Source organism: Acanthopagrus latus, chromosome 6 (assembly GCF_904848185.1).
Source record: "Acanthopagrus latus isolate v.2019 chromosome 6, fAcaLat1.1, whole genome shotgun sequence".
NCBI lineage: Eukaryota > Metazoa > Chordata > Actinopteri > Spariformes > Sparidae > Acanthopagrus > Acanthopagrus latus.
In genome coordinates this window covers 13,538,381-13,562,628 of record NC_051044.1, presented here as the reverse complement: position 1 = coordinate 13,562,628, position 24,248 = coordinate 13,538,381, and the positions used below count along the sequence as shown (strand labels likewise).

The following is a 24,248-nucleotide window of genomic DNA, read 5'->3' as shown; positions in this document are numbered from 1 at the left end:
AAATTTATGGGACACAGCGGTGTGTCACCACTGTCTAAAGATGTGTTATTTGTGTGCAGATTGATGAGACCTTTAACTCCTTTTACCTCTAATCATCTTGTGACCTTTTAAAAACAATTTTGGACTCCTGTTTTGGGGCTTGAAACCACTGACCTATGGTGTCCTTTTACAGGTGAAGCAAGACAAAGCAAGCGTTGTGTTCGTAAAGGCACAATTCAGCCTTTTCTTTCATGAAAGTTAGTATTGACGATAAACAAATCGGAGGCAGACTTTGTGAAATCAAGGCTTGTGAAATAAGCACATGAAGGCTGTAAAAATAAAGAAATGAAAAAAAAATTGTAAGAAAAGAAGAACATGCATTGACAAACTGTTTTCATGCAACGAGACCAACAGTTTCACAACTCCTGTCGGTGAAGTTGTTGTAGGTGTTCGGCAGTTGAAGCTCACTCACTGCAGGTCAGCTGGCACAGTTTACCGATGGATCATTGCACAGCCCACACACACACATGCATAAACACACACACACACACAGACACACACGCACTGGAAGCTTTCTGCCTGGACCATCCCACACTACACGGTGTCTTTCCCACAGAGCCGGCAGTCAGGAGGAATATGGGCAAATCCGAAAGCCAAATGGATATCATGGAGAAATCAAGTAAACCTGGGAAGCGTCGTTGGACTGTTGCAGAAATCGGTCTGTCCGTGCTGCTGCTGTTGGTCAGCTGTGCCTTGGCCGGGCTGGTGGTCCTCTACACATCGGCTGTGAAAGGTAACGGCTCTGTCAGGCTCACAGCGGAAAGATCCAGATATTGCAGATGGCAGCAGTGATGACAAGTGTTTCCCTGCTCTCGTTTTGTGTGACTGCAAACCGGACAGGACCCGCTCTATGTTTGATTATATACTGATGCACAGATGTCACCGGTTAACCTTTTTAGAGATTTTTAAGGGATAATGTTCTTCACCAAAATATGCAAAAATAGGAGTTCTGCACTTCACACACACAGGCCTAACCTTAACTGCAGCTCCAGACTCTTTTTTTGAGTTTTGGTTTGGCTAAAATGTTACCAGTGGATCAAAACAATTGCAAATATCGTCATAATTTGGATGAATGTGGTCCTGACTGTGTCTACTGTTGTCTAAAAATCTGCTTCTCCCAACCAATTCAGAGCAATCTAGCAGGTCGAGTGTGTCGAGGAGCTCAACAGGTGAGTGCCGGTGTTTTTTTTAAGCCTTTATATTGAACAGAGGACACACTGGGGGGTGATAAGTGGACATGTGTCATATTGAAGCCTGCACCTCTGATGGTCACTGTAATTCCCTTTACTGCCGGATCAGCAGTGCCACACAAAAGTGAAAGAACAGAGTCCCTGCTGACATAGACAGTGTGCCTCACACACACACACACACACACACATAGACTGTACCATGGTTTCAGGCTATTTAGAATTAGCTCTTCATTTCACACAACATCCTCCCTTTTCTCAGCAGGGATGTGATTTGTCAAATACAGCACGTGCCTTCTCATAAATGTTGACACTGTCTCTTCCAGGACAGCTGTTTCGCTCCAGCCTCAACAGTGTGTGCACCACTGCAGACTGTGTTACTGCAGGTGAGGGGGACTGTTGTTTTCATTTTTCCCTCCTGCTGTTTTTCATGGTACAATGTCCCCCCCCCCGCATCAAGTTGTTTTCTGACCACATATGAATCTTTCCCCCCCTCAAAGCCGCTCGCCTTTTGCAGAACATGGATCAGTCTGTGAAGCCTTGTGATAATTTCTACCAGTACGCCTGCGGGGGTTGGCTGGAGCGACATGTCATACCGGAGACGAGCTCCCGTCACAGCGTCTTTGACATTCTGAGGGACAAGCTGGAGATTGTCCTCAAAGGTCAGCTTAATCTCTAGTTGTCAGTGGGCTGCAGCGCTTCGGAGCCGTGCGTGGGCTTCATTCAGAGAAGGAAATGTCTGCATGTGTTTTGTTGTTGCAGGTGTTCTTGAGACGGAGAATGGGGAGGACAGAGCTGCCATCAGGAAGGCCAAGATCCTTTACAGCTCCTGCATGAATGAGAGTAAGGCTCTCTTTATGCAGTATCGTCAGTGTGTTTAAAAGAGGACGAGAAAACTTGTGTTTCTTGAGCTCTTGATCATATTACGTGATCCTCCTCAACCATGCTTTCTGCTTAAAGTCATGTTTAGTATTACATTGTTATATCACATTGTTTCAATACTACAGTGGTGTAATTAATTGAATAATGCAGCTAGGACATGGATAAGCATCATACAATTAATATAACGGATGAATAAAGGGAAGGTTCACCCCAAAATTAAAAATACATGTCTACATACAGTGTCTACCTTCTCCTAACAATATAACTGGATGCCATTTCTATAAATCTAATCTCAATATGATCCAGTCACTCAAAATAATTCAGGGATCTTGTTGGAAACAGGCATGTAACATCTCCCGAGAGCACTCAAGTGTATACAAAAGCATTATTAACCAAGTATTTATAGCTAACATATGCTCTGCATATGGATCTGCCCACTTGACATGGAAATGTAAGCATATCACCAGAGTTAATGTTAACTGCTGGTAACTGTAGCTGCTGTTAGCTTGTTAGCTCAGTTAGCCGTGCAACTTGTTGTCGGGATTCTGTATAATGAAGATGGTGGAAACATAAGAAATGTGATGCAGGAAAAGAACAAGAGGTCGAGCATCAGTCAGCTCCCACCTCCCGAGGTCTGAGGTTTATCACCTCTTGAGGTACACACTTCTACACATTCTGCTGATAACTACAGTTCAATTTTGAACGTTTTGAACCAAAGATTCCCGTGGAGAGATTGCTTACATCAGCTGCTGTTTCCAAGGTAAAGAAAGTTGTTGTGTTTCACCTGCAGGCCTCATTGAGCAGCGTGACTCGCAGCCCCTCCTGAGGCTCATTGACAGTATCGGAGACTGGCCTGTGGCGTCAGATGACTGGAACACCACCGCAGGTAGAAATGCTCCCGCCTGGACAGCGCTCTGAATAATGTTTGTTCTGTGCAAATGTGCATACACTCACACAAACAAGCGTTCCTACTCAAATACATGTGCTCACGCTGAGCCTTGTGTATCTATATTTACGCTCAGTGAATTGCTGAGTACGAGCTTTGTTGGCGGGATCAAGAGGCCGGCCGAGGCTCTTCAGCTTAGCAGTCAGGTGTGGAGTTTGGGAGCGTGATGAGTGGGCAGCGGAGCAGTCCTCACTCAGGACTGTGAAGGATGCTTTAAATAGTCTACTCCGTACTCCCCCGAGCTCCTGGCTCTTGCCACTTTAATTAAATGTAATCATGGACGGTGGCTCAAACAAAATTAACCACACGTAGCTGCATCTGCACACACAGATTTACACCGAGAGCCCAGTTAAATGTGCAGCGGAGGCGAGAGAGGGAGCCAGATTTCTGCCGCCTGTTTCATTGTATACCTCTTAACAGTTGTGTTTAAAGTGTCAGTCTTTTGTTCCTATCGATGCAGAGGAAGCGTGGAGCCTTGAGGACACACTGGCAGCGCTTACAGCTCGCTTCCACAAAAAGGTTCTGCTGGACATGTACGTGTGGACGGACGACCGTGACTCTCAGCGCCATATAATTTATGTAAGATCGCTGTCTATTGGCACGCAAAGAACATATTATGGCTATATATCATTATATCATTAGACAGCCTCTTTTACACAGCCTTTTTAATGAAGTAAGGGTGCACCTGTAGAAAACGCTTGGCCATTCTGTGTAAAACATACAAACACAGAATGGGAGGGAAGTTGTTTTGCCTTTAAGCCAAATCACTTAAACATTACATTTCATTAGGAAACAAATATTTTCATTGGATCACAGATTGGACACACTTGATTCATAATTATCCTAATAATGAAAATTCACCTCGATCAACTCATTGTGAGTCAGATCAGAGCTAAAATGTCTCATCGTACCATCCAGCTGGGGCCACAGTGGACACTGATGTTGTGTTACGTGCCACGCTTCCCTGTTATGTCAGCATGCAATCTAAAATATTAAATTAGTGCAGCATTATGTCGGTGTTGTTTTGGTCGGTGTAAAAAAAACAGTTCTTTTACCCTCCAGTCTTCTACATCTCAGTGTAAAAGGGGCGATGAGAAAAATGATGATTTCCAAAGGTCAATCCAGGCACTCCAAAGAAGAAAATATCAAAAAACTAGGAAGGAAATATTAAGACTTAATCAAGTAGCGGTAGACTTTTTTAACAAACGCTGTCTTGTTTTTGTTTGGGACTATTTTTAGCAGCAGATTTATATGCATTTTGTGTGCTTGGGAGGTTTTAGAAATGTGCACATGGGATTGATTCAATATTAACTACAGCTCCTATGTTGTCAGAAGGATCACTTCACTGTTTGTTTTGGTCTTTTCATGGGATTTGTTGACAATGAGAGAAATGTGGAATATTGCCAGCCGTATTATTTCATCGTACTGTTAAAAAAACATGTGTAAGTATTATCTAAAAAAGATTATGGACGTACAAAAATGTTTATTTGCTGTTCTTGTATTCCGCTTAGATTGACCAGCCGGGACTTGGAATGCCGTCAAGAGATTATTACTTCAATGACGGAAACTACAAAAAGGTACATTTTCTGTCTTAAGCATCATGGTGACAAATTATGTTTTATTTGTCAAAATGTTGAGATATCATCTTCTTAGATTTCCATCTCCACCACAGTACAATAGAGGCAGATGTGGTGTTGAATTTCACAGTAATAGAACTATTTTCTATTGAAGAAATTGTCCAAATTGTGTGGTTTGCTTCAAGAAAACTTCGATGTTTCCTTGTGTCGCATTTTTGAGTGGCACAACCATAATGAAATCATTCCATTCCCCTCTGTTGTTCTGACACCCTAATTTTGTTGTGGAAACAAGATTTATGGCGCTTGTGATTGTACCACAGGCTCGTGAGGCCTACCTCCATTTCATGGTTTCTATTGCGAAGATAACCCGAGAGGACAGGAACTTGACTCAGGATGACGACCGTGTGTGGGAGGAGATGATGCAAGTGCTGGAGCTGGAGACAGACATCGCCAATGTGAGTGCCAGCCACAACAGGAAATGGAGTTGTGGGATGAGGGCTAAGGAAAATTAATGATGACAAGATGAAAAATGAGCACCTCCTCTCTGCCTCCTGTGAACGAGAGAACCAGGCCGCAGTTAATGTAGACACAGGAGATCGGCCAAGCTTTTAACCAGTTTTTTTGTTCGTGCCTGTCGAGAGCATGACGAATGAGACTTTGCTGATGAAATATGTGAGATATATATATATATATATATATATATATATATATATATATATACAGAACCGAGCATCAGTTTATAGAAGGCTGTTTCCTTCCTGTTGCTGTACAGGCCACATCACCAGCAGAGGAGCGCCAAGACGTCACTGTTCTCTACAATAAGATGACACTTGGGGAGCTACAGGGCACGTTCAGCCTTAATGTAAGTGCATGTTTAATTTTTTTGTGTGTTACGTAGCGTGGAAGCAGGTCACTGGCTCACGTCTCAGAGTCTCAGTGGAAAAACTTGAGTGAATGAGGTTGTTTCCACTTAATGAACACTCACTGTTTAGCTGTTGAAGCGCCTCTGAGCAAGTTGACAATTAGTGAAACACTGAAGGCCATTATATAATTAAGTTTATTGCACATTCATACTATGGCCATGGAAAATATAAATTTCTCGTTACCTGTCATTTGTCCATTAAAAGAATAGTTCAACATTTTTGGAAAATGCACTTGACTCTTGCCAAGATAAAGAGGAAATTATTGCTACCACTTTCTGGAAACAAAGGGAAACAGCCAGCTTGGCACTGTCCTAAGGCAGACAAATTTACCCATCAGCACCTCCAAGTAAAACTAAACATTTTGAAAAAAATACTTCTCCAACTTTTTTGTTTTCCAGGGTTTTAATTGGACGCGGTATATTCAAGGAGTGCTGTCCAGTGTGTCCACGGAGGTCCAGCTGGAGGAGGAGGTGGTGGTGTACAGCTCCCCTTATCTTGAAAAGATGAACGACGTTCTCTCCAAACACAGCATCAGGTCAGTGCGATGAGAACAAATGATTACAGAATTTCTACAATTCAGGGCCACAATCTAACAAATATTCAAACGTATGTCTGCAGAACTATGCAGAACTACCTCACCTGGCAGCTCATCATTGACAGAGTTAACAGCTTGAGCCGCCGATTCAAAGATGCCAGAGCTCGTTACAGGAAGGTCAGATGAAAACTCTGTGGGGAACATGATAACATTATCTTCTTTAAAAACAAAATCACAGTGTGTGCATGTTTGTCTGTCTATGTGTGTGTGGTCAGACGCTCTATGGGACCACCGTGGAGGACGCATGGTGGCGAGAATGTGTTCGATATGTCCAGAGCAGCATGGAGAACGCGGTCGGGGCTCTGTACGTGCGCGAGACGTTCGCTGGAGAGAGCAAACAAATGGTAAGAGGTCAGGTCCATTTAGTCTGTGAAACCTCCTAATTAAAACAGAAATAATCACAATTTTTGATTGAAATTCAAGATGTACATTATGTGGAAAGAAAGAGACCTTCAGGTGCCAAGTGCCACTTCCTAGAAAGTCAGGGTCAGAGCCAGACCTTCTGGAGGAACAGACACCCAGAGTCACATCAGACTGAGCTCAAAATAAAAAATCGAACACATAACTTCAACTTTTGGGATTTAAAAAGTGGATTGCAGTGGATTTACCTGACTGCAGCAGTGATCCACGGAGGTGACCTCCATTGTCGGGTGTTTATGTTCTGTAATGTTGACTGCTGACTGGAGCTGGAGGACAAATGTATTTTATTCATAAATGTAACAAAACAAACGTAACATCGGGTGAGTGCTGAGTTCAGTGATTGACCTGAATTCAAAACACACACACACACGCACACACCCTCTGTGTGTCATTGCTTCCTGTCTTGCAGCTGAATACTACAGTAAAGCAATCTGGCTGTGCGGATCAAATAAACACTCCCAACAAATAAAATGTATAAGCACAAACAAATGTCACTTTTGCAGCACTGAGCAAGACATGAATGGCATTTTCTACTGTACCTGATTTGAGGAAAACAAAACATTTATTACAAGGGTGCACGAACAAACATCACAGTTTAACATTATCATTTTCTTCACCTGTGCTTTTTGCGTGCATACAGTATTTATTTCACAACATGAATAAAATCTAGTTGATGGACAAAATGCTGCATGGGACATCTTTATGAAAGCTTGTTTCTGTATGGGATTGTGTTAACCGCATGTCACAGGTCAGTGACCTCATCACGAAGATCCAGATGGCGTATGTGGAAACACTGGAGGAGTTGAGCTGGATGGATGCTCCCTCAAAGGAGAAGGCGAGAGAAAAGGTAAAGCACAAGTAGCCAAGCCGACAAAATAAAGATGTACCCCCTCTAAGTGTTATCTGTCATCACACTAGCCGCTATGTGTTCATCCAGGCCATGGCCATCAAGGAGCATATTGGCTATCCAGATCATATTCTGCAGGACAGCAACGTGAAGCTGGACCAGGAGTACGCTCATGTATGTAAGAACTGTTTAATACATTTTAAACTGACCGATTTACTCAGCGCTCATCTCTGATTTGCGCCGACTCTCTTCACAGCTTAATTTCAGCGAAGAACACTACTTTGAGAACGTCCTCGAGAACCTCAGGTCGGAAGCACACAAGAGTCTGAAGAAGCTCAGAGAACCAGTGGACCCAGACTTGTAAGCTGAGTGTTCATCTGATAATACAAGCTGTGCAGCGTAGTCGCTTCAGCTCCCACACAAGTAACAAACACGCAGCACATACGCCAGTGTTCACGTGATCGCCGCCGATCCTTCCCGTCATCGTCTACTTTCTTCCTTCCTCTCTGACTCTCTGCTGGAAGTTGTAGTGACAGGCAGCCATTAGTTACTGTTAACATTACAGAATTTTTGGAACACTTCAGATATCTAAGTACATATTGCAACAAAACATATGAAATGCAACGTAACGCACTACGTTCACAAACCTTACCAAACTACGACAGTTTCCCAAAATCAACCGCATGGTTATTATTGTCAACATGACAGCAAAGGCCAGCTGACTATGGATCTGCTCTCCACAGACTTTCAATGGGAAGGACTGGCGTATCACCTGTGCACAGTTTGAAAGTGCAAATGTGTTACTTGTATGCTGACTGATGAGATTCGGTTGCCGCTGTCCTTTGTAAAAACACACGCTCTTGTACTCATCCAACATCATCAAGGGTGACATCACGAATCCCCTTTTTTGAAATGAGGTCCATCATTATACAAAAAAACAAAAAAAAAATCCTACATTTCTGCTCTGTCTTTATGTTTCCAAGATAATAAACAGAGAATGACGATAGAAAGACTATCCGTCTCGTCATCACGTAATCCCCAAACAGCATTAAAAAATAAGTTCTGAGTATTAATGATGCAAAGACATGTCTTTTGCATTGATTTTACAGTGTTGTGTCTTCAACTGAAAACCGCAGTTTAGTGCTGTTTTATCGATTATAAATGCTTTACCAACCTCTCCCCAGGTGGATCATCGGGGCTGCCGTGGTGAATGCTTTTTACTCACCCAACAGAAACCAGATAGGTAAGAGCTTTGCCGGGAGCCTCCGTGATAAATCGGAGATGTCGCTCCTTGTTGTAATCCTGTTTACTTATTGTTGTATCACTCTTGTCGCTTTTGCCCATCCAGTGTTTCCAGCAGGGATCCTGCAGCCGCCTTTCTTCAGCAAACAGCAGCACCAGGCCCTTAACTTCGGTGGAATAGGAATGGTCATCGGGCACGAGATCACGCACGGATTCGACGACAACGGTGAGACAGAAGTGACCCGCCGTGGATATTTTTAGGAAGCCCACACGGATAAACACAGCTTATCTTTCACTGTTATTTTATAATAACTATTTATTTTTTACCAATTATTGACTGTGGCGGGTAAAGTTTGGTAAACGGTATTTTTTACTTAACACGTCATGTTTGCCTTGCAGGGCGTAATTTTGACAAGGATGGTAACATGCTAAACTGGTGGAGTAATTACTCCGCTGAGCACTTCAAAGAGCAGTCACAGTGCATGGTGCAACAGTATGGCAACTTCAACTGGAAGCTAGCAGGCGGACAAAACGTAAGCGCCCACTGGCACGCATGAAATGAGACGTTTTGTCTCGGGGCTGTAATCCCCCGAGAATGTAAACCGTGTATTAAAGTGACCACCGGAATGAGTGTTTTCACGCTGCCGTGTGTGTGTGTTCGTGATTGCAGGTCAGTGGAATCAGCACTTTGGGGGAGAACATTGCAGACAACGGAGGTGTTCGTCAAGCCTACAAGGTCGGAGATTAGCTGCAAAAGCGCTAAATCATACGTTGCTATTTCAGCAGCAGTGACCGACTCTTATAATAAACTTGTCGCACATGAGAAATCTGCTTTCATGTGCGTGTGTGTGTGTGTTTACAGGCTTATCTAAAGTGGGTTGAGATGGAGGGTGAAGAGCCTCGTCTGCCTGGTCTAGACATGGATCACAAGCAACTTTTCTTTCTCAACTTTGCCCAAGTAAGTAAGAGTAATGTGTCATTTAGAAGAAAAAAAAAAAGTGTTACTTCAGCAGACAGAGGGCAGACAGTCATTTCTCAATCTGGAATACAGCGCCAAAGCTCAGTGGGTGCAATTTTTTTGTGGTGGGTGTTCGGTGCTGAGAAGTAAACACTGGGACAAAGGCAGAGGGGTCGGCGGGGTCGAGACGCTGAAGCAATCCCAGAACAAAATGAGCGTTCAGCTGCACACATAGTGGTCAAGAGCAGCTGCCAAAGTAAAGAGCGTCTGGGTGCCAGGGAATATAAAGCATAAGTCATTCCTACTGTCAGCCACAATAATAACAGGTCAGACACCCTTTATAAATCATTTTCAAAAGCAACGATCACTTCCCACTGAGAGGTTTATAAGTCAGTATGAGTTAAATAGAAAGATTATTAGATGCATTGTGCTCTAAATACAAAGAGTAAACAGATGTTATATAGGTGAAATATTGGTTCTGTTTTTAGTCTGCTGACACCTTAATATATCTCCCAATGAATACTTTTAAAACTAGCTCACTATCTGCTCCCCTAATGAGTTTTTATCCTCTAGGTGTGGTGTGGCGCTTATCGGCCCGAGTATGCCAGCCAGTCCATCAAGATTGACTCACACAGTCCCTTAGAATACAGGTAAGGAGCTATTGCATGGTCAGATATATACAATAGAACGAGTAAGATCATTTTAACAGGTGGTCTGATGTTTTTCATCACTGTGTCGCGTGTTTAAGTTCCGGAATGCCGGCCGACAAAGATAGTTCCCCAGCCGTCTGTGCAGATGCGGCGATCGAATGTCGTTGAGTCGGCGTTGAGTTTAAAAGCGAGACCGAGGCAAAAGATGTCAAAAACATTTCAAAAGTAACCACTGTAATATCAAGCATGGCACACAAGAAAATAAACAGACAAACAGCAAAGGTAATCGCCTTTTTATATTGTGCAAAAAAAAAAAAAATAATTTGCTTATTCTAATGCGGTTTAAAATGGTATAAGCTTTCACTCCAGTCTCTGCACAGACATACACCTCAGCTGGAGGCAATTTGTCTCATCGAATTTTCACTGTAAATATAAGTCTCATAAGCATTAAACTGGCAACAGTAACATTTCATTATCAAGAAAATGTTCCTCAAATAAAGTCACAGCTAGAATTATGAGACCATCTGTGTTTAGATTCGTTGCCCATGAACCTCACTCTCACGATAAAATCCTTTCTGCCACCGTGCACGGAATGAAGGCAGACTGGCGCTTCAGTCGGGCCGACACCATTTCTTTTAACGCTGTTACAGACTAAATAAACAACTAAACTCATGCTGATGTTGTTAGTAGTTGCTACTCTGAAGAAAAACAAAAAGTGATCCGGTTCTTAACGGCAGCGGCGCCAACAATAACACGACTTGAGAGAAAAGTTGTCTGTTCTCACTTGAAAGTTAAGTTTTGGAACTATTTGCTGATCCAGATTTGAGGACTCCCACTCGGTGGTGCTCTTCTTGCATCCATAGTATCCTGTTTTAGCTTTTCATCACCTGATGATGTTTTTCTTTTTGTCCTCAGGGTGCTCGGCTCTCTCCAGAATTTCGAGGCATTCTCAGAAGCCTTCGAGTGCCAAAAAGGCAGTCGGATGAACCCCGAGCTGAAGTGTCGCGTCTGGTAGAAAGTTTGAAGGAAGGTAGAAATTTATCTCTTGACACGGGAGACTCAAAATCAAAAAGAACAAGTTGTGCTTCTTAAAAAGCCACTGAGACATCCAGCTTATCTCAATTTATTCGGGGCAGAGTGATGACACAGTTATTAATATACTGTAGATGTATTTGCATCCTGGACTACACCCTAGTTTCAAAACTTGCGGCGTGCGTACTAAAAAGAAAAAAAAAAAAAAAAAGAAACTTGCTTGAGTATATCTTCTCAAGTTTGAAGTGTTGTCTGTGGATGAGTAGGTCACTTGTTCTTTTTTTCGCTGTGTTCCCACGACACAACGAGTGGGCACACGAATATTAAGTCGACATAGAAAACTGAGACCACGTGAAAAAGGTGAAAGCTTATCTTGCTGGCTCTTGAATTAATCCTGAAGAAGAAAAAAAAAATCTCTTGTGCAGATCTTTGTGATTTATCCATTATCGTTCAGCACTGAGTTGCCTTGGTGTCTTTCCTCTGATGTGTTGTTTTCGAGACGTTGTGCCACTTCAGGAGAAAAGAATAGTGAACAATTCTAAGTCTGACTGAAGGGAACAAAACAAACGAAAAAGCTCAGAGCTTTGCTGAAGTAAAGCTAAGATAGACTTAGTCACACTCTGAGAGTTTGGTCATTCACTGTTACATGAAACAAATTATCAAAAGACTTTAAGACTGTTAAATCTTTGCAGCTTTAACCTTAAATTAACATTCTGCGGGAGCTGCCGCTTTCAGCGTTTTTACACTTTCAGAGTGGATAAATATTTAAAAATGTGCAAAGCTATTTAGTATTTTTTTTTTTTTTTTGAGGATCTTTTTTTTTTCAAATTGTCTTAATCACGTCTCTGCCAGTGATTGTTGCTCAACACTCACTGCAGACATGTAAGTGTATTTCACGAATGAACCACATTTCTGATTTTTTGAAAAATATTGGTGGCCTGTTACTACTTTTTAGTGGAGAGTGATGTGATGATGATGAAAACCCCGATGTATATCACTTTATTGCATTATTCCAAACTGCCACGGTTAGACAAAGGTTTGGATACAGTCTCACATGTTCCGCTGTTTACATGATTCTCAGATGCTCCAAAGGGTTCATACTACGCTGACACGTAACTCCCACCTGTTAAGATGACACTCACCTACATTTATTCAAAATGGTCATGTCCGCCTGTATGATATCTATAAGAACATTTAACTCGACATGCTGATCGATTGGCAGGAGAACATTTATTTCCTGAGAGGAAACAAGAACACGCAGTGATTAGAAGACTTTTAGCCTCGGGGCAAAGCCAATTACATGCTAAAGGGAAAGGAAGAAGAGAAAAAAACCCTCAGATACAGTCACACATGGACGAGCAGCAGATGAAGTGGTTTGCCCCCCTGATCTCACATTGATCAGCGCTGTGTGAGATGAAAGGATGAAGTGCGGTGTGCTGAAGCGTGGTGACTGCTGCAGCCGAACCACGAGCCCCTCGGGCAGACACACTGAAGAGTGTGGCTAGTCATTAAAGAGATGGCCAGGGCCAGGACTGTTATTTTCTACCTTTATTAACAAGTAATGACAGGAGAATCAAAGCAGAGCAGAACTCACAAGAGACAATGGAGGCAGTGGCTGCAGGTAGCTACCGTTTTTGTGCTGAATAGAGCTTTCAAACCAGCAGAGAAAAAAAAAGAAACAAAACATAAAACATAAAGCTGGTTTTGAATGTTTGCTTGTCTTTGGTCACATGCAGGATGCTTTGGCAAACTGAACACGACTTTTTAGGCCGAGTTGAATGTGCATATTGAAGCTTTACACACCCAGTCTGTCTCTCAGTCTTCACATATTGGCAAATACTGTTGTGTTTAGAGAGGAAAGATGACACAGAATGTACGTTCTGATAGTGTGCTGCTATCTTAAAGCAAAAGATCAGACATTTTGAGAAATACGCTTGTTTTTTTCTGTCAGAAAGTTGGATGAGAAAATTGATGCCACACTTTTATCTCTCATTTAAATATGAGCAATAGTGAGCTTTCAGTTAGTATAGCTTATTATTAAGACTGGACACATGGGGCAAACAACAAGTCTGCTGTCCAAGAGTAATAAAAATGGGATCTGTGTCTGGATCCAGATAATAAACAATTCAATATGCTTTTATTTTGTAATCCTTGTAATCCTTGAGATTGGATCTCTGTCCTCCAGAGCAAAACCTGCTTGTAGGTAATTTGAGGTGGAGGCAAATTTAGCACCAGACTCTCTTTAATAAATTAGTTTTTTGAGTTGCTGAATCAGGAGAAAGTATTTAAAAAGTTTTCTTTGAGAAATTCTTAGTAATTCGTCCCTTCTTGTAAATTCTTGGCACATGTAATACATTAAGTTATTCCTTTGTTTAAAAAATACAGGATAACATGACAAGAGAAATGATATGCCTTGTTAACAGCAGGTCAGCCACACGTTTTTTTCTTCTTATTGTATGTCATTAATTTCCCACCTCTGTTGCTTTCATTTTTAATGCACTTCTGTTGAATATAAACCTTTGGTGCCTTCATGGCACAGTATAGAGGCCGAATAGTAGCCTTCTTGCTCGCTCCCTCTCTTATAAGTAAAAGCAAATATCTGTATGTGTTGTATATGGATGTCAGCACGCTGTTCGGATTCAAGTCACAGCTAAGACTCATACATGTGGTCAAGCAGATCCGATCACAATGCATACAGATCACATTGAAATTCCACATGTAAATGAGGCCGGTCTCTGCCTTCAATCACCTTTTGAACTCACTCATTAACACAAAGTATCTCAGTTGTTTAATTTAAACAAAAAAACAACATCAACGATTTGCCTTTTTACAAAGGGTTACATGCTGGACTGACTCTTTACTGAGGACCAGTAATAGTTTTTACACTTCTGTTTCATTCAGATGAATCAGGTGATTTTTTTACCTTAGGTGTCAGGCTAGCTGTTTCCCCGGCTTCCAGTCTTTGTGCCACGCGAAGCTAACCAGCTGCTGGCAGCAGCTTTACATAAACAGACCACTATGACAACAGTATCGACTTTCTCATCTCACGCTCCTTCAGAAAGCAAGAAATGATTTCCCTGAATGTCAGTCTTTTCCTTCAAAGAACAAGGCACACTCATCATATCCGGTTCAAAGAAATGCTGGAGGATAAATCATAAGCTATGGTGCAACAATGGGCTGCTGTTCGAAGGCCAACAGCTTAGACTCTACGTTTTGTTTAGTTTTCCTCAAAATGAGTAAACCAGTTCAACAATGTTGACTGAAAACTAAAGTTTATATTAGGTATATACGATGTGTTATTGTAGATACTCGATGTTCTATACTGCAGTATTTACATATAGAGGATCTAAACCAGGTAAGAAAGAGAGCGAACATTTCTTACCTTAGTTCTAGCTTATATGGTGACATTGTGTGGTTTCGAAATAACCAGCCAAGTACAAATACATTATTGTTTATATATGAACATGTTTCATCTATATACCAATCAGAGGAGTTTATTTATCTACATGAATATTTATGAAAATAACATTGTTGCTTTGCAAGATTTCAGACGTTAAAAATGTTTTATGAATGTTCCTGCTGCTATGTAATTATCTAGATTGCCATTAAAGTGACTGTCTCAACTGTTACAATCTCAAGTCTCTCATTTAATCCTTCAAATGCTATAATTAAAACGGTATATATTTATGTAAAAGCCTGACAAAATTGCGTAGGGTTCGTTCTCAAACATGTAGAAGCAAAAACCTCACTTGGATCCAATGCAATGTGTGTTTTTGTGATACTGCTAAGCCATAAAAGCACCCAGAGGCATTATGATTCTCCTAATGTTAGAGTCATACTGTCATGTGTCTTTGCACTGTATTATGAATTAAGGCTCCTACATGCCACTTCAGTTTATAGTCAGAACTGATAACAGTCATTCTGCCATCCGCCTCCTCTCCACTCACTCACTGACTGAAGCAATGAATTGATTTAAACTTTTATTATAATTAGATACACAAACAGAAAAACTTTGCAAACTGAGAATAATAAATGCAAATTTATAAAAAGGCAATGTAAAAGAATCATCACAATCAGTTTGTAAGTGTAAACTTTAAAATTAATGACATATATTGTGAGTAAACATCAATTATTAAAGAGGAGTTTCATTGTTGTTTCATTGTGGGTAATATAATAATATAGTGTCACAAAAAAATTATAAGAATATTGGCAGTGCTTTTAAATTCACTTTGGCATTTTGATGACATTCCACTTCCTAAATGTTCATTTCAGCCTCCCAATGTGATGGTATTCATCAGCTCTGTCATCATCGAGTACAAACGTCATCATTGCACTGCAAGACAAAAACACAAAACTTAAACAGCAAATAATGAATCAAAGGCATTTCTTTGCATGGAACTGATAAACAACAGACATTTGTTGTTCAAATTTAAATGATGTGTCTTGACAGAATGCGTCTGATGGAACAGTTACACTGCCATTTCAATCAATCCACATTTCGCTATGTCAATGTGAAGCAGAGAAGGTGGACAGCAGGCAGGAAGATCATTGGAGGAAGTTTATTCAGAATTAAGGTGACATGAGGAACAGGCAAACATGACAGCAAGACCAGGGAAATTCAACAGCGGGATCACGGGAACCGTACAGATGACTCGACGATGAATCCATAGAAGACTGGACTTAAATACAGACTAAACTAACGTGCTGGTGAGATGCAAATAGAGTGAGGCAGAGAAACACACGAGGGAGATGTAGTGCAGGTGTAGAGGGAAGGCCGACTGGGAGAGGAACTCAGGTAACAGGGCGGGGCTAATCAACAGATACAAGACAGGTGTGGAGGGGAAATCAGGCCAGTGAAGAAAGCAGGAGGGAAAAGAGAACACTGGGAAAGGATAAAAGACACCACAAAACACATAAAATAGAAATATAATGACAGGAGTATGACACTCGGTATGCCAGTAATCTTAACACTAAGTGTATTTTTACACTTCAAGTCTAATTCTTCCATTTTATGTCCACAACTGAAGTGATCATATGGTGTGTTCTGATGACAGTAACAGTCAGTCAAACTAATCTCCCACAAATCCAAATGTGGAATATATCAATACAAAAGAGCTTATTGAATGTGAACACCTCAATTGTATTGGGATGGTGGCCAGCCTGTCCTACAATCCAATTTATGGGACCTCAACATCACTGAGATACACAGGGTGTTCTGGAAATCTGAGGTTTTCTAAGTAGAGATAAGATAAGTAAACACTGTCTATCAGCTGTCTGAGCAGGAAAGGTTTGAACAAGAAGGCATTTCTTGGTTTTATCCGTATCAACCAGTGACATCAAGCTTTAGCTTTGCCAAGTCCTCTTCACACACGTCATATAGCTTGTGACTCGCACTTGTTTGATCCACATTTTGACCCCTCAGAGAAAACAAGGTTCATTCTGTTCCTGGGCGTCAGCAATGACATCTGCTGGTCCTCAGACAGGTCATGGGAAAGACTACTTTAAATACGGCAATCGGATATGGCACATTTTGTAAGAAGTGAGCAACAGAGCCAGGGGGCGAGGGTGTTAAGCCATGTGCTGGATGTAACAGGCATGCCGAAAGCTCTGCTGATCACAGGACAAAACCCCTGCTGCTATTATGTGTATGACCCCTGAGCAATTATTTTCCTTTTTCTTCTTTTTCTCATTGACGAAGTTGGATTGTGGGCAATGTAGGCACCAGATTTTTCAAAAGCAGTTCACTGGTCAAACAGTGCACTCCTGTAACAATGTTGGTATCATTGTTCATGGTTTAAAACAGATGATCAAAATCAATACAGCAGTAACAGAGATATCACCTTTTGATTCCACGCGATGTTATGTTCCTTTTCAAAACCTGGTGCCTACGTTACCCAGTGTAGGCAACGTCTCACTTACCCAATTAAGCCCTGACAACACCAGATGTGTTTTCTTTTAGGGAATAGTTTGACATCTTAGGTAACATTCTTATTTTCTATCTTAACAAGAGACAGATGAGAAGATTGTTGCTACACTCAAATCTGTTTAAAGGTGCAATTTATAGAATATGGCCAGAATTTAACGGGAGCTCCTAAAACATAGGAGGCAGCATTTTGTAGAGTAAACGACAACTGCTGCTCTTTGTTGACTATCCTTCGCTTTATGTTGGACTACGACCAACATGAAGTCAACACTGTTGATAATGTTAGTTTTTTTTTTTTTTTTTAATGTTTTAAACTAAAATGCTGGTAATATCTTAGTTTAGCATAAAGACTGTAAACAGAAGGAAACTTCAAGCCTGGCTATCTTCAAATCTAACATGTTACAAAGTGTTGTTTAATGTGAACAAAAAATAAACTGTTAAATCAACAATTTTGCTGTATGGGGGTTATATGAAGTGAAGTTAACTGAAGTGAAGTGTTGCAGACACAGTGACAGCAGAAATTCTATGAAGTTACTGCTAGAAGAAAGAAAAATGACCTTATTTCCCAAAATGTGACACCATTCCTTTAAGATTAATAGTAGACAAATTGTTGTATGGCCTGATCTACATTTAAGACTTAAATCAATGTCTGCTGTGTCTTCATTTTGGTTATTCCTTTTTTTTCTTAGATGACAATTTGGACTAGGAAAGGCTGTTTATTGCTTTGTCTTTATGTGGTAACTAGTTTTTAACATTTGCATGACAACACTGACTCCTCCTTCTCTAAAAATCCTCCTGTGCACATTAAGTTGAAAAGGCTGATTCTGTCTTAGATACAAAATCATTATTCAATAACTGGTTCTTATGTGTTATGTAAAAAGCAATTGATGTAGTAATGATAGTAATTAGTGACAGGTTAAAGCTGTTAACTCCTCCTTGATATATTTGACATCTAATTCTGGAGCACGCTGCTGAAGCAACATGGAAGTCTGTGTAAGAGAAATAAGAGGAAATATTTCATAAATCTGAGGTAAAGCTGCAGTTACTTGTTTTCCATGTTTGACTACTTAGATCTGAGTATTTTCTTTTCACGCCACTTTCAGCTTCTGTTCCACTACATTTATTTGACAGCTTTAGATTTTGGAAGTTACCTTAAAAACTCAAGATTGGTTTATAACATGATTTTTTTTACCCAGTATTTTCTACACAAGTACAGTTTAAATGATTAGTCTACCAATCAATGTCAGTTGACAGAAAATTAGCTTTCATAATTTTTCAATCATTTTTCATGTCAAAATAATTCCTGAAACATTTCAGCAGATTAATTAAATGAATCATTAGCTGCAGTCCTTTACACATGCACAATTCAACTCCACCAACTCAAACACTAAAATGTTACTTCTATATTAATGCATGAGTAATACCAATCAGACAGTATATTAATATGTTAGTCACAGGCACCATGTTCTACTTTCAGTACATTTACATAATCATATTCATACATTTACATCAACATTTTCAAGCAGGACTTTTACTTGTTGCAGAGTATTGTTACACTGTGCTTCCTCCATCGCTGCTGAGATCATCACTGAAATTTAAAGGGTTTCGGGGCCTTTGACATGGACACTGACAGACCATGAAGATGGAGTAATAAGTGTGAAATTGTCTTTAGAGAGACTGCTCTGCTGTGTTGCTACTGACGTAAATCAGAGTCTGCTGAAAACTATTACAGTCCAACGTGTCTTAATAAGTACACTGAGACCAAATGCTTCTATTTTATTGAACCCTTCACAATACAGCTTTTGTGAAGGGTTTCACTCATGACCAAAGACTCAAGAATCAAAAATGTCTTGTAACTTTCTTGTATGTTTATGGGATATCTTACCACTGGCCTCTGTCCTGCTTTCACTTCAGCCGAGATACCCAAAGCCTTGGAAATATCCTCCAGAGGTAGGTGGTCTCCTGGTGAGTCCTGGATAAAGTGCAGTAGGACCTTTTCTCCACCTTTACAGAGCAGTTCAAGAGGAATCATTAGTAAGCAGCTTGTAGATCCATTAAAATCAAAGACTGATTATAAGATCAGGCCAACACACACAAAAAACAGCAGAGTTCAATTCAATTAGGTATCAGTGGTGGAAAAAATAAAAACAAACAAAAAATATGCTGTAAGTACAAGAATTAGAACACAACAAAAAAAGTTAAGTTCTCCAAAAAATGTCTAATGCAGGTTTTAATTAAAAACTTCTATTTAAGAGCTTTGAGTATTAAGGGACTAAAATTGCCTCCTTAAACACTCAGATTTCTCTCTTGCCTTCAAAAAGAGGAATAATGCTGAGTGAGAACTGCTTCTAGAAAGGATGCAGAAAGAACAGAATGACCAGTAATGTACTTCCAGCTGCGCATAACACACCATGAAAGAGAGTAAAAGTATGACTGTTTTTTGACGTACAACATGCCTAAATAGATTTAGAATCCTTTGTTGACGTCAATATCCCATGTTAAAGTCTCTCATTCAGCATATATTAAGGCGACAGTCAGGTCCTTTCTCTAAAAAAATGTAATCTTCTTAGTTTTCCTAATGTCAAGCTGTAAATTGTTTTGGACGGAGCCTCTCCTCTCCTGTATGCAGAATTATAAACCTGAACACTCTATTGCTGAGTTAATTAGTTTAATTTAGTAGTTTAATCTTCACACTTCTGTGGATACAAGAAAAGAATGAGAATGAAGAAAGGCAAATGACAGGAGGAGCACTGAAGTTGAGAGTGGATAGGAGACTTCACTCTATTATGAAGTGATGTGGCATTGCCCTCTAGAGGACATGCACAAAAATGCATTTCTTCAACCATTTATTGACCTCATTTAACGTAAAAACCTTTCCCTTATCACTGCCATGCCACAAGGTCATTCACATGTCGACATACCCCATGATTCATTACCTCACGCCTTTACAAGACAGACGATTACTAGTATCCCCCGACAGTGTCGCTAACTGTACCTTTGGCCACAATGAGCATGCCTCCACTCTGCAGCAGATCTCCTGAGAAGTTTCCCTGGACGCCGTCAGCTTTGGCCTGAAAATAGCAGAGAAAAGAGGCATTCAGAAGTCAGTCTGGGTCTCAACAGTTTTACCCCTACTTGCCTGACCACTGGACAACTATTAACCAAAAAAGTAATCATATCACCATGAAGATATCTTACCTTTGCAGATATATCTCGTACTTTCTTCCCCAAAGCAGCAGGAACCACGCTTATAGCTGTGTACCTGGGCGTGGAAAAAACAGTTTCTCAATTAGAGATCATAACAAGGCAGCGTATTTTAGCAAGAGATCAGTATGAGTGTCCAAGCCTGATGCATTAATTAATCTATGACTGACTGTCAAGCAACCAGCTCTAAGGAAACAAGCCTGAATGAAACAACCTGGCTATTAAAAAAAGCCCAAAACAGGCACTTTAATCAATTAATACTGTCTATACAGCATATTTTTGATTTTATGATGCATTTCAAAACAATTTAAAACAATACTGGGCCATGTAATTTTACATTTATCTTAACTTAAGGAACTTGAACCTCACCAACCACTAAAAAAGAGGAAGGAATAAATGAATGAATGAAAATCAAAGTAAAGAAGTTACCAAGACCAAGTATATCAGTGAACATTGTCGGTAGTAATTTATAATATATCAGTTATATAACCCAGTCCTAGGGATTTCAATAAATTCATTACAATGGTAACAATTACGGATCATGCAACCGAATAAGCTAGGCATTATTTTTTTATTAGACAGGAGAGACAGGAGTCATGGAAGCAAGTCCAAAGAAAAAGCTACAGTTGTGAAATAATATTTGAAAGTACATTTACAGTCAAAGAAGCTGAAAATCACTTCTAATAAGTGGACTTGACTACCCTGGGTAAAGGCTGATCACCTTTGACAAATGCAAGCAATTCCTATCAGGGTAAAAAAAAAAACTGGTATTCAAAAAGAACAAACCTCTTCTGTATTAGTTGGCTGGAACATGAATTTACTTTACTCACCTCTTGAAGCCCAAATCCTTGTAGCTTTTCTTGTGTTCGTCAACATAAATGGCTAAAAGAGAAAATGGTTGATGATTATTTATAATCCTACAAAAGGACTGGCTGTTAAGAGCAATGGGGTCAATGTGAATGTCTGTCTCATTGTGACATATCCAAACTTTTGGTCACAGTGGACTGGTTTTAAAATGCTGACAATGCATCTTAAATACAGAAAAGAAACGTATCAATTCATTTTCTTTTACTTACATTTTTTAATTTACCTGCATTGTTACCCGTTTGAAAGTTGCAGCGTAACAAAAATCTGCCAAAAGTTGCGAGAATAAAAAAATCAATGGGTGCTGATCTTTTTCTGCTGAACAGTCACATTTATACGGTAAGTTGTTCAAAATCTGATACATGCCAGATCACAGCAATCTGAGCTGCACTACCAGTTCCTGTTTCACTGGAATATTTTGTTTACGTTTCCAATTAATGCTACTGTGCTGAGATGTGTTTTCCATAATAGTTATACAGACCACATGATGGGCTGTTGTGTCACTGAAATACAAGTATAAAAATGCTAATGTTCATATTAGGGGTCGTCCGATTTGGCTTTTTCAGGGCGGATACCCATACCGATTTACAGATACCGATAATCGAAAAATGCTGAATATTGGCCCAATGATCTGCCAGGGCTGATAGTTGGTCTACCCCTAGTTTCTATTACATTAGTGAAAGTATTGCTTACATCCTTTGAAATACCCTCCTTCCTTGAACTCCTTCAGCCCAAGCTCTTCTGGTCCGATGCCCACCAGCGCTACACCACTGGCCCTCAGGTCCGGCTCCAGTTTGCTGATCTCCGATGCAATCCAACGACATATCTGACAGCCAAACCTGCGCAGGAAGAACAAGACCACCGGCTGGTCCTGCCACAGAGACTGGAGCTCTACACTCTGACACACACAGAGGGGGTGAAACAATGAAACAGTGAGACCAAGACACAGGTGACACAGACATCATAATGTGAAACAGGTGCCGGTAGACTGTGCTAACTTTATTTGTTATCATCATAGCTTCAAACAGTGTAATATCATGATTAAAGTTCAAGTTTAATCCCTTCAGGTCATCATTATGTCACCCTGGAGAGCTCGTTTGACACCAATTACATCAGTGCTGTGGGGTAATGACAGGTTTAACACGGAAGGTAACAGCAGGGAACACCTCTGAGGGGAAAAGGGCAACCTAACAGCCCCAGCTTCAGAACTAAAGATAAAACTTTACACAACAAACCAGTCAGGATGGAGATGTGACAAAGAAGAAGGAGGCTCAAAGCTCAAGGCTACAACTTAGTTACCTGAAAACACGGACCAGCTTCATGTCTTACCTCTCCAGTTTCGCTCTTCAACACGTTCTTTCCGACTTTAGCGAGGTCGACGTTCGCCATTTTCTATTAAAAAAGAAAAAAAGGCCTAAAAGTGAGAAAACCACTGTTACAGAATGCAATCTAACGTGTGTTACGATGTTTCACCGACGCCCACAGTTGTAGTTGTGACAGTTGCAAAACAACTGCATCCTGGTACGCCCACCGAGCCCCTGACGTCCAATCAGATTTGGCTTGTGCTAAAAGGCCAGCCAATGACAGTGCTCTTTGTGTGGAACGGAGGCGGGCCAAGGTTCAGCACGTGCACCTCACCATTACGTTCATCTGGATAAAAAGATGTTTTCTTTAAAATAAGAAACTATTTCATGAATTGTTTCCTTAAGTTTACTGCTTCTTACACACTATATTGCCAGTTTAACACCAATTACAACAAGGAAGTGAGTTTGTGTGGTTTTCATAACGCAGCTTGCATAATTTGTGTAATAGGTGAGCTCAAAGGTAGACTCAGATTTATTGCTATTGTTTGCTTTGTCGCTTTTTATTGTTGGGACGTTTGTCCCATCTGTCTGTTTTCTATTATCCAACGAGACAACCACAGCCTTTATATCAATGTACTAGCAGTATAGTGTACCAGTTCAATAGTTCTTGGGACTAAATGGGCCCACTCTTAGTTTATGAGAGTATATTTTTAGTATTCTTTAGTTGTAGTAGAGTAGTAAGCTTAAGTAATAACTTGTTTACATTTGAGTTATTTTAGTATTAACATTTTCAGGAGGCTGTTTTGTGCCTTGATTATGATATTGCCTGAAATGTATGGCCGTAAAATGCAGCAGAAAGAGAGGGGATGACGTACAAGAAAGGGCACTTGGTTACTTCTAGGGTCTGATTTGTTATACTTGAAATATATCCTTAACTTTACCAAAGTGGACTTGAAGTTAGCTCAAATAAACACTACCAGTGGACTATACATATAAAAATGACCTTTTCTTAAGTATACTGTATCTTGAGCAAAAGATTAAGCGCACGAAATATACAAATATACTATAAAATGAAGGCAAGCACTCTTATTTTCAAAGCTGAATAATAGCATGCTTGGATAAACGTATATTTTGTAAGGATACCCGAAGCAGAAATAAGTGAAATGAAAAGAAAATGGTCACAAAGATATTATTACACCTGTGGTTCAGTGACAATGAACTCAAGACAAGAGTTCCTTTGAGGTTTTCCATCCCTCCTGTAGGACAAGCTGCAGGACCAGGTATTATTACAAGTCAATTATGAGCCTGCTGTCAGAGGCTGGCCTGAAATCACTTCAGTAGTTCTGTAGGGACTGATTCTTTCTGGTTTAGTTTATGATATAAAGTGAGTTATCCAGAATTTGTTCATGTTATTTGGCTATTTTTGATATCAACGTCAACAAATTCATCTATAATGATCTCATATCCTTTATTATTATATCTGTATACCTCTTCTACCCATAAGATAAAATAAAGATATATATTTAATGTGCAGTTAAATGTTGTCATTCAGTGGTTCTTGAGGGGTGACAGGAGGCCCCCCAGCAAGTGGAATAATGATTTTGCACTCTTTGATCCATAAGTTACAAAATTACATAGTATTTTGGTTGTGGTTT

General features: G+C 40.3%; 2 protein-coding genes and 2 long non-coding RNA genes across 6 annotated transcripts in view; 1 reads left to right on the top strand and 3 right to left on the bottom strand.

Moving 5' to 3' along the window:
• Positions 1-14,927, top strand: part of mmel1 (membrane metallo-endopeptidase-like 1) — a 31,233-nt gene extending 16,306 nt beyond the window's left edge. For all 3 annotated transcript variants that reach the window (XM_037101151.1, XM_037101149.1, XM_037101150.1), the window contains 23 exons: positions 596-772; positions 1,170-1,208; positions 1,553-1,612; positions 1,727-1,888; positions 1,989-2,069; positions 2,899-2,994; positions 3,515-3,633; positions 4,566-4,631; positions 4,952-5,086; positions 5,404-5,493; positions 5,953-6,089; positions 6,173-6,266; positions 6,365-6,493; positions 7,318-7,416; positions 7,507-7,590; positions 7,673-7,776; positions 8,601-8,659; positions 8,765-8,884; positions 9,058-9,191; positions 9,329-9,394; positions 9,521-9,616; positions 10,190-10,266; positions 11,182-14,927. In XM_037101151.1, the coding sequence (XP_036957046.1) occupies positions 616-772; positions 1,170-1,208; positions 1,553-1,612; positions 1,727-1,888; positions 1,989-2,069; positions 2,899-2,994; positions 3,515-3,633; positions 4,566-4,631; positions 4,952-5,086; positions 5,404-5,493; positions 5,953-6,089; positions 6,173-6,266; positions 6,365-6,493; positions 7,318-7,416; positions 7,507-7,590; positions 7,673-7,776; positions 8,601-8,659; positions 8,765-8,884; positions 9,058-9,191; positions 9,329-9,394; positions 9,521-9,616; positions 10,190-10,266; positions 11,182-11,281 (2,304 nt within the window). In that variant the 5' untranslated portion in view covers positions 596-615 and the 3' untranslated portion in view covers positions 11,282-14,927. The remainder of the gene's footprint in view (positions 1-595; positions 773-1,169; positions 1,209-1,552; positions 1,613-1,726; positions 1,889-1,988; positions 2,070-2,898; positions 2,995-3,514; positions 3,634-4,565; positions 4,632-4,951; positions 5,087-5,403; positions 5,494-5,952; positions 6,090-6,172; positions 6,267-6,364; positions 6,494-7,317; positions 7,417-7,506; positions 7,591-7,672; positions 7,777-8,600; positions 8,660-8,764; positions 8,885-9,057; positions 9,192-9,328; positions 9,395-9,520; positions 9,617-10,189; positions 10,267-11,181) is intronic.
• On the bottom strand, positions 6,123-7,751 carry LOC119021153. Its single transcript, XR_005075492.1, has 5 exons — positions 7,626-7,751; positions 6,758-6,835; positions 6,600-6,651; positions 6,382-6,473; positions 6,123-6,280 (listed from the first exon to the last, which is right to left on the bottom strand). It is a non-coding gene; the product is annotated as an uncharacterized LOC119021153 (long non-coding RNA).
• LOC119021155 lies at positions 7,794-8,763 on the bottom strand. The gene is made up of 3 exons (XR_005075494.1): positions 8,642-8,763; positions 8,069-8,188; positions 7,794-7,933 (listed from the first exon to the last, which is right to left on the bottom strand). It is a non-coding gene; the product is annotated as an uncharacterized LOC119021155 (long non-coding RNA).
• Positions 14,928-15,492: 565 nt separating the features above from the next.
• Positions 15,493-22,805, bottom strand: prxl2b (peroxiredoxin like 2B). Its single transcript, XM_037101203.1, has 7 exons — positions 22,619-22,805; positions 21,983-22,187; positions 21,256-21,307; positions 20,420-20,483; positions 20,217-20,292; positions 19,107-19,225; positions 15,493-15,631 (listed from the first exon to the last, which is right to left on the bottom strand). Exons 1-7 carry the CDS (start codon positions 22,676-22,678, stop codon positions 15,605-15,607), a joined length of 603 nt encoding a protein of 200 aa, XP_036957098.1. The 5' UTR covers positions 22,679-22,805; the 3' UTR covers positions 15,493-15,604.
• Positions 22,806-24,248: the final 1,443 nt, after the last annotated feature.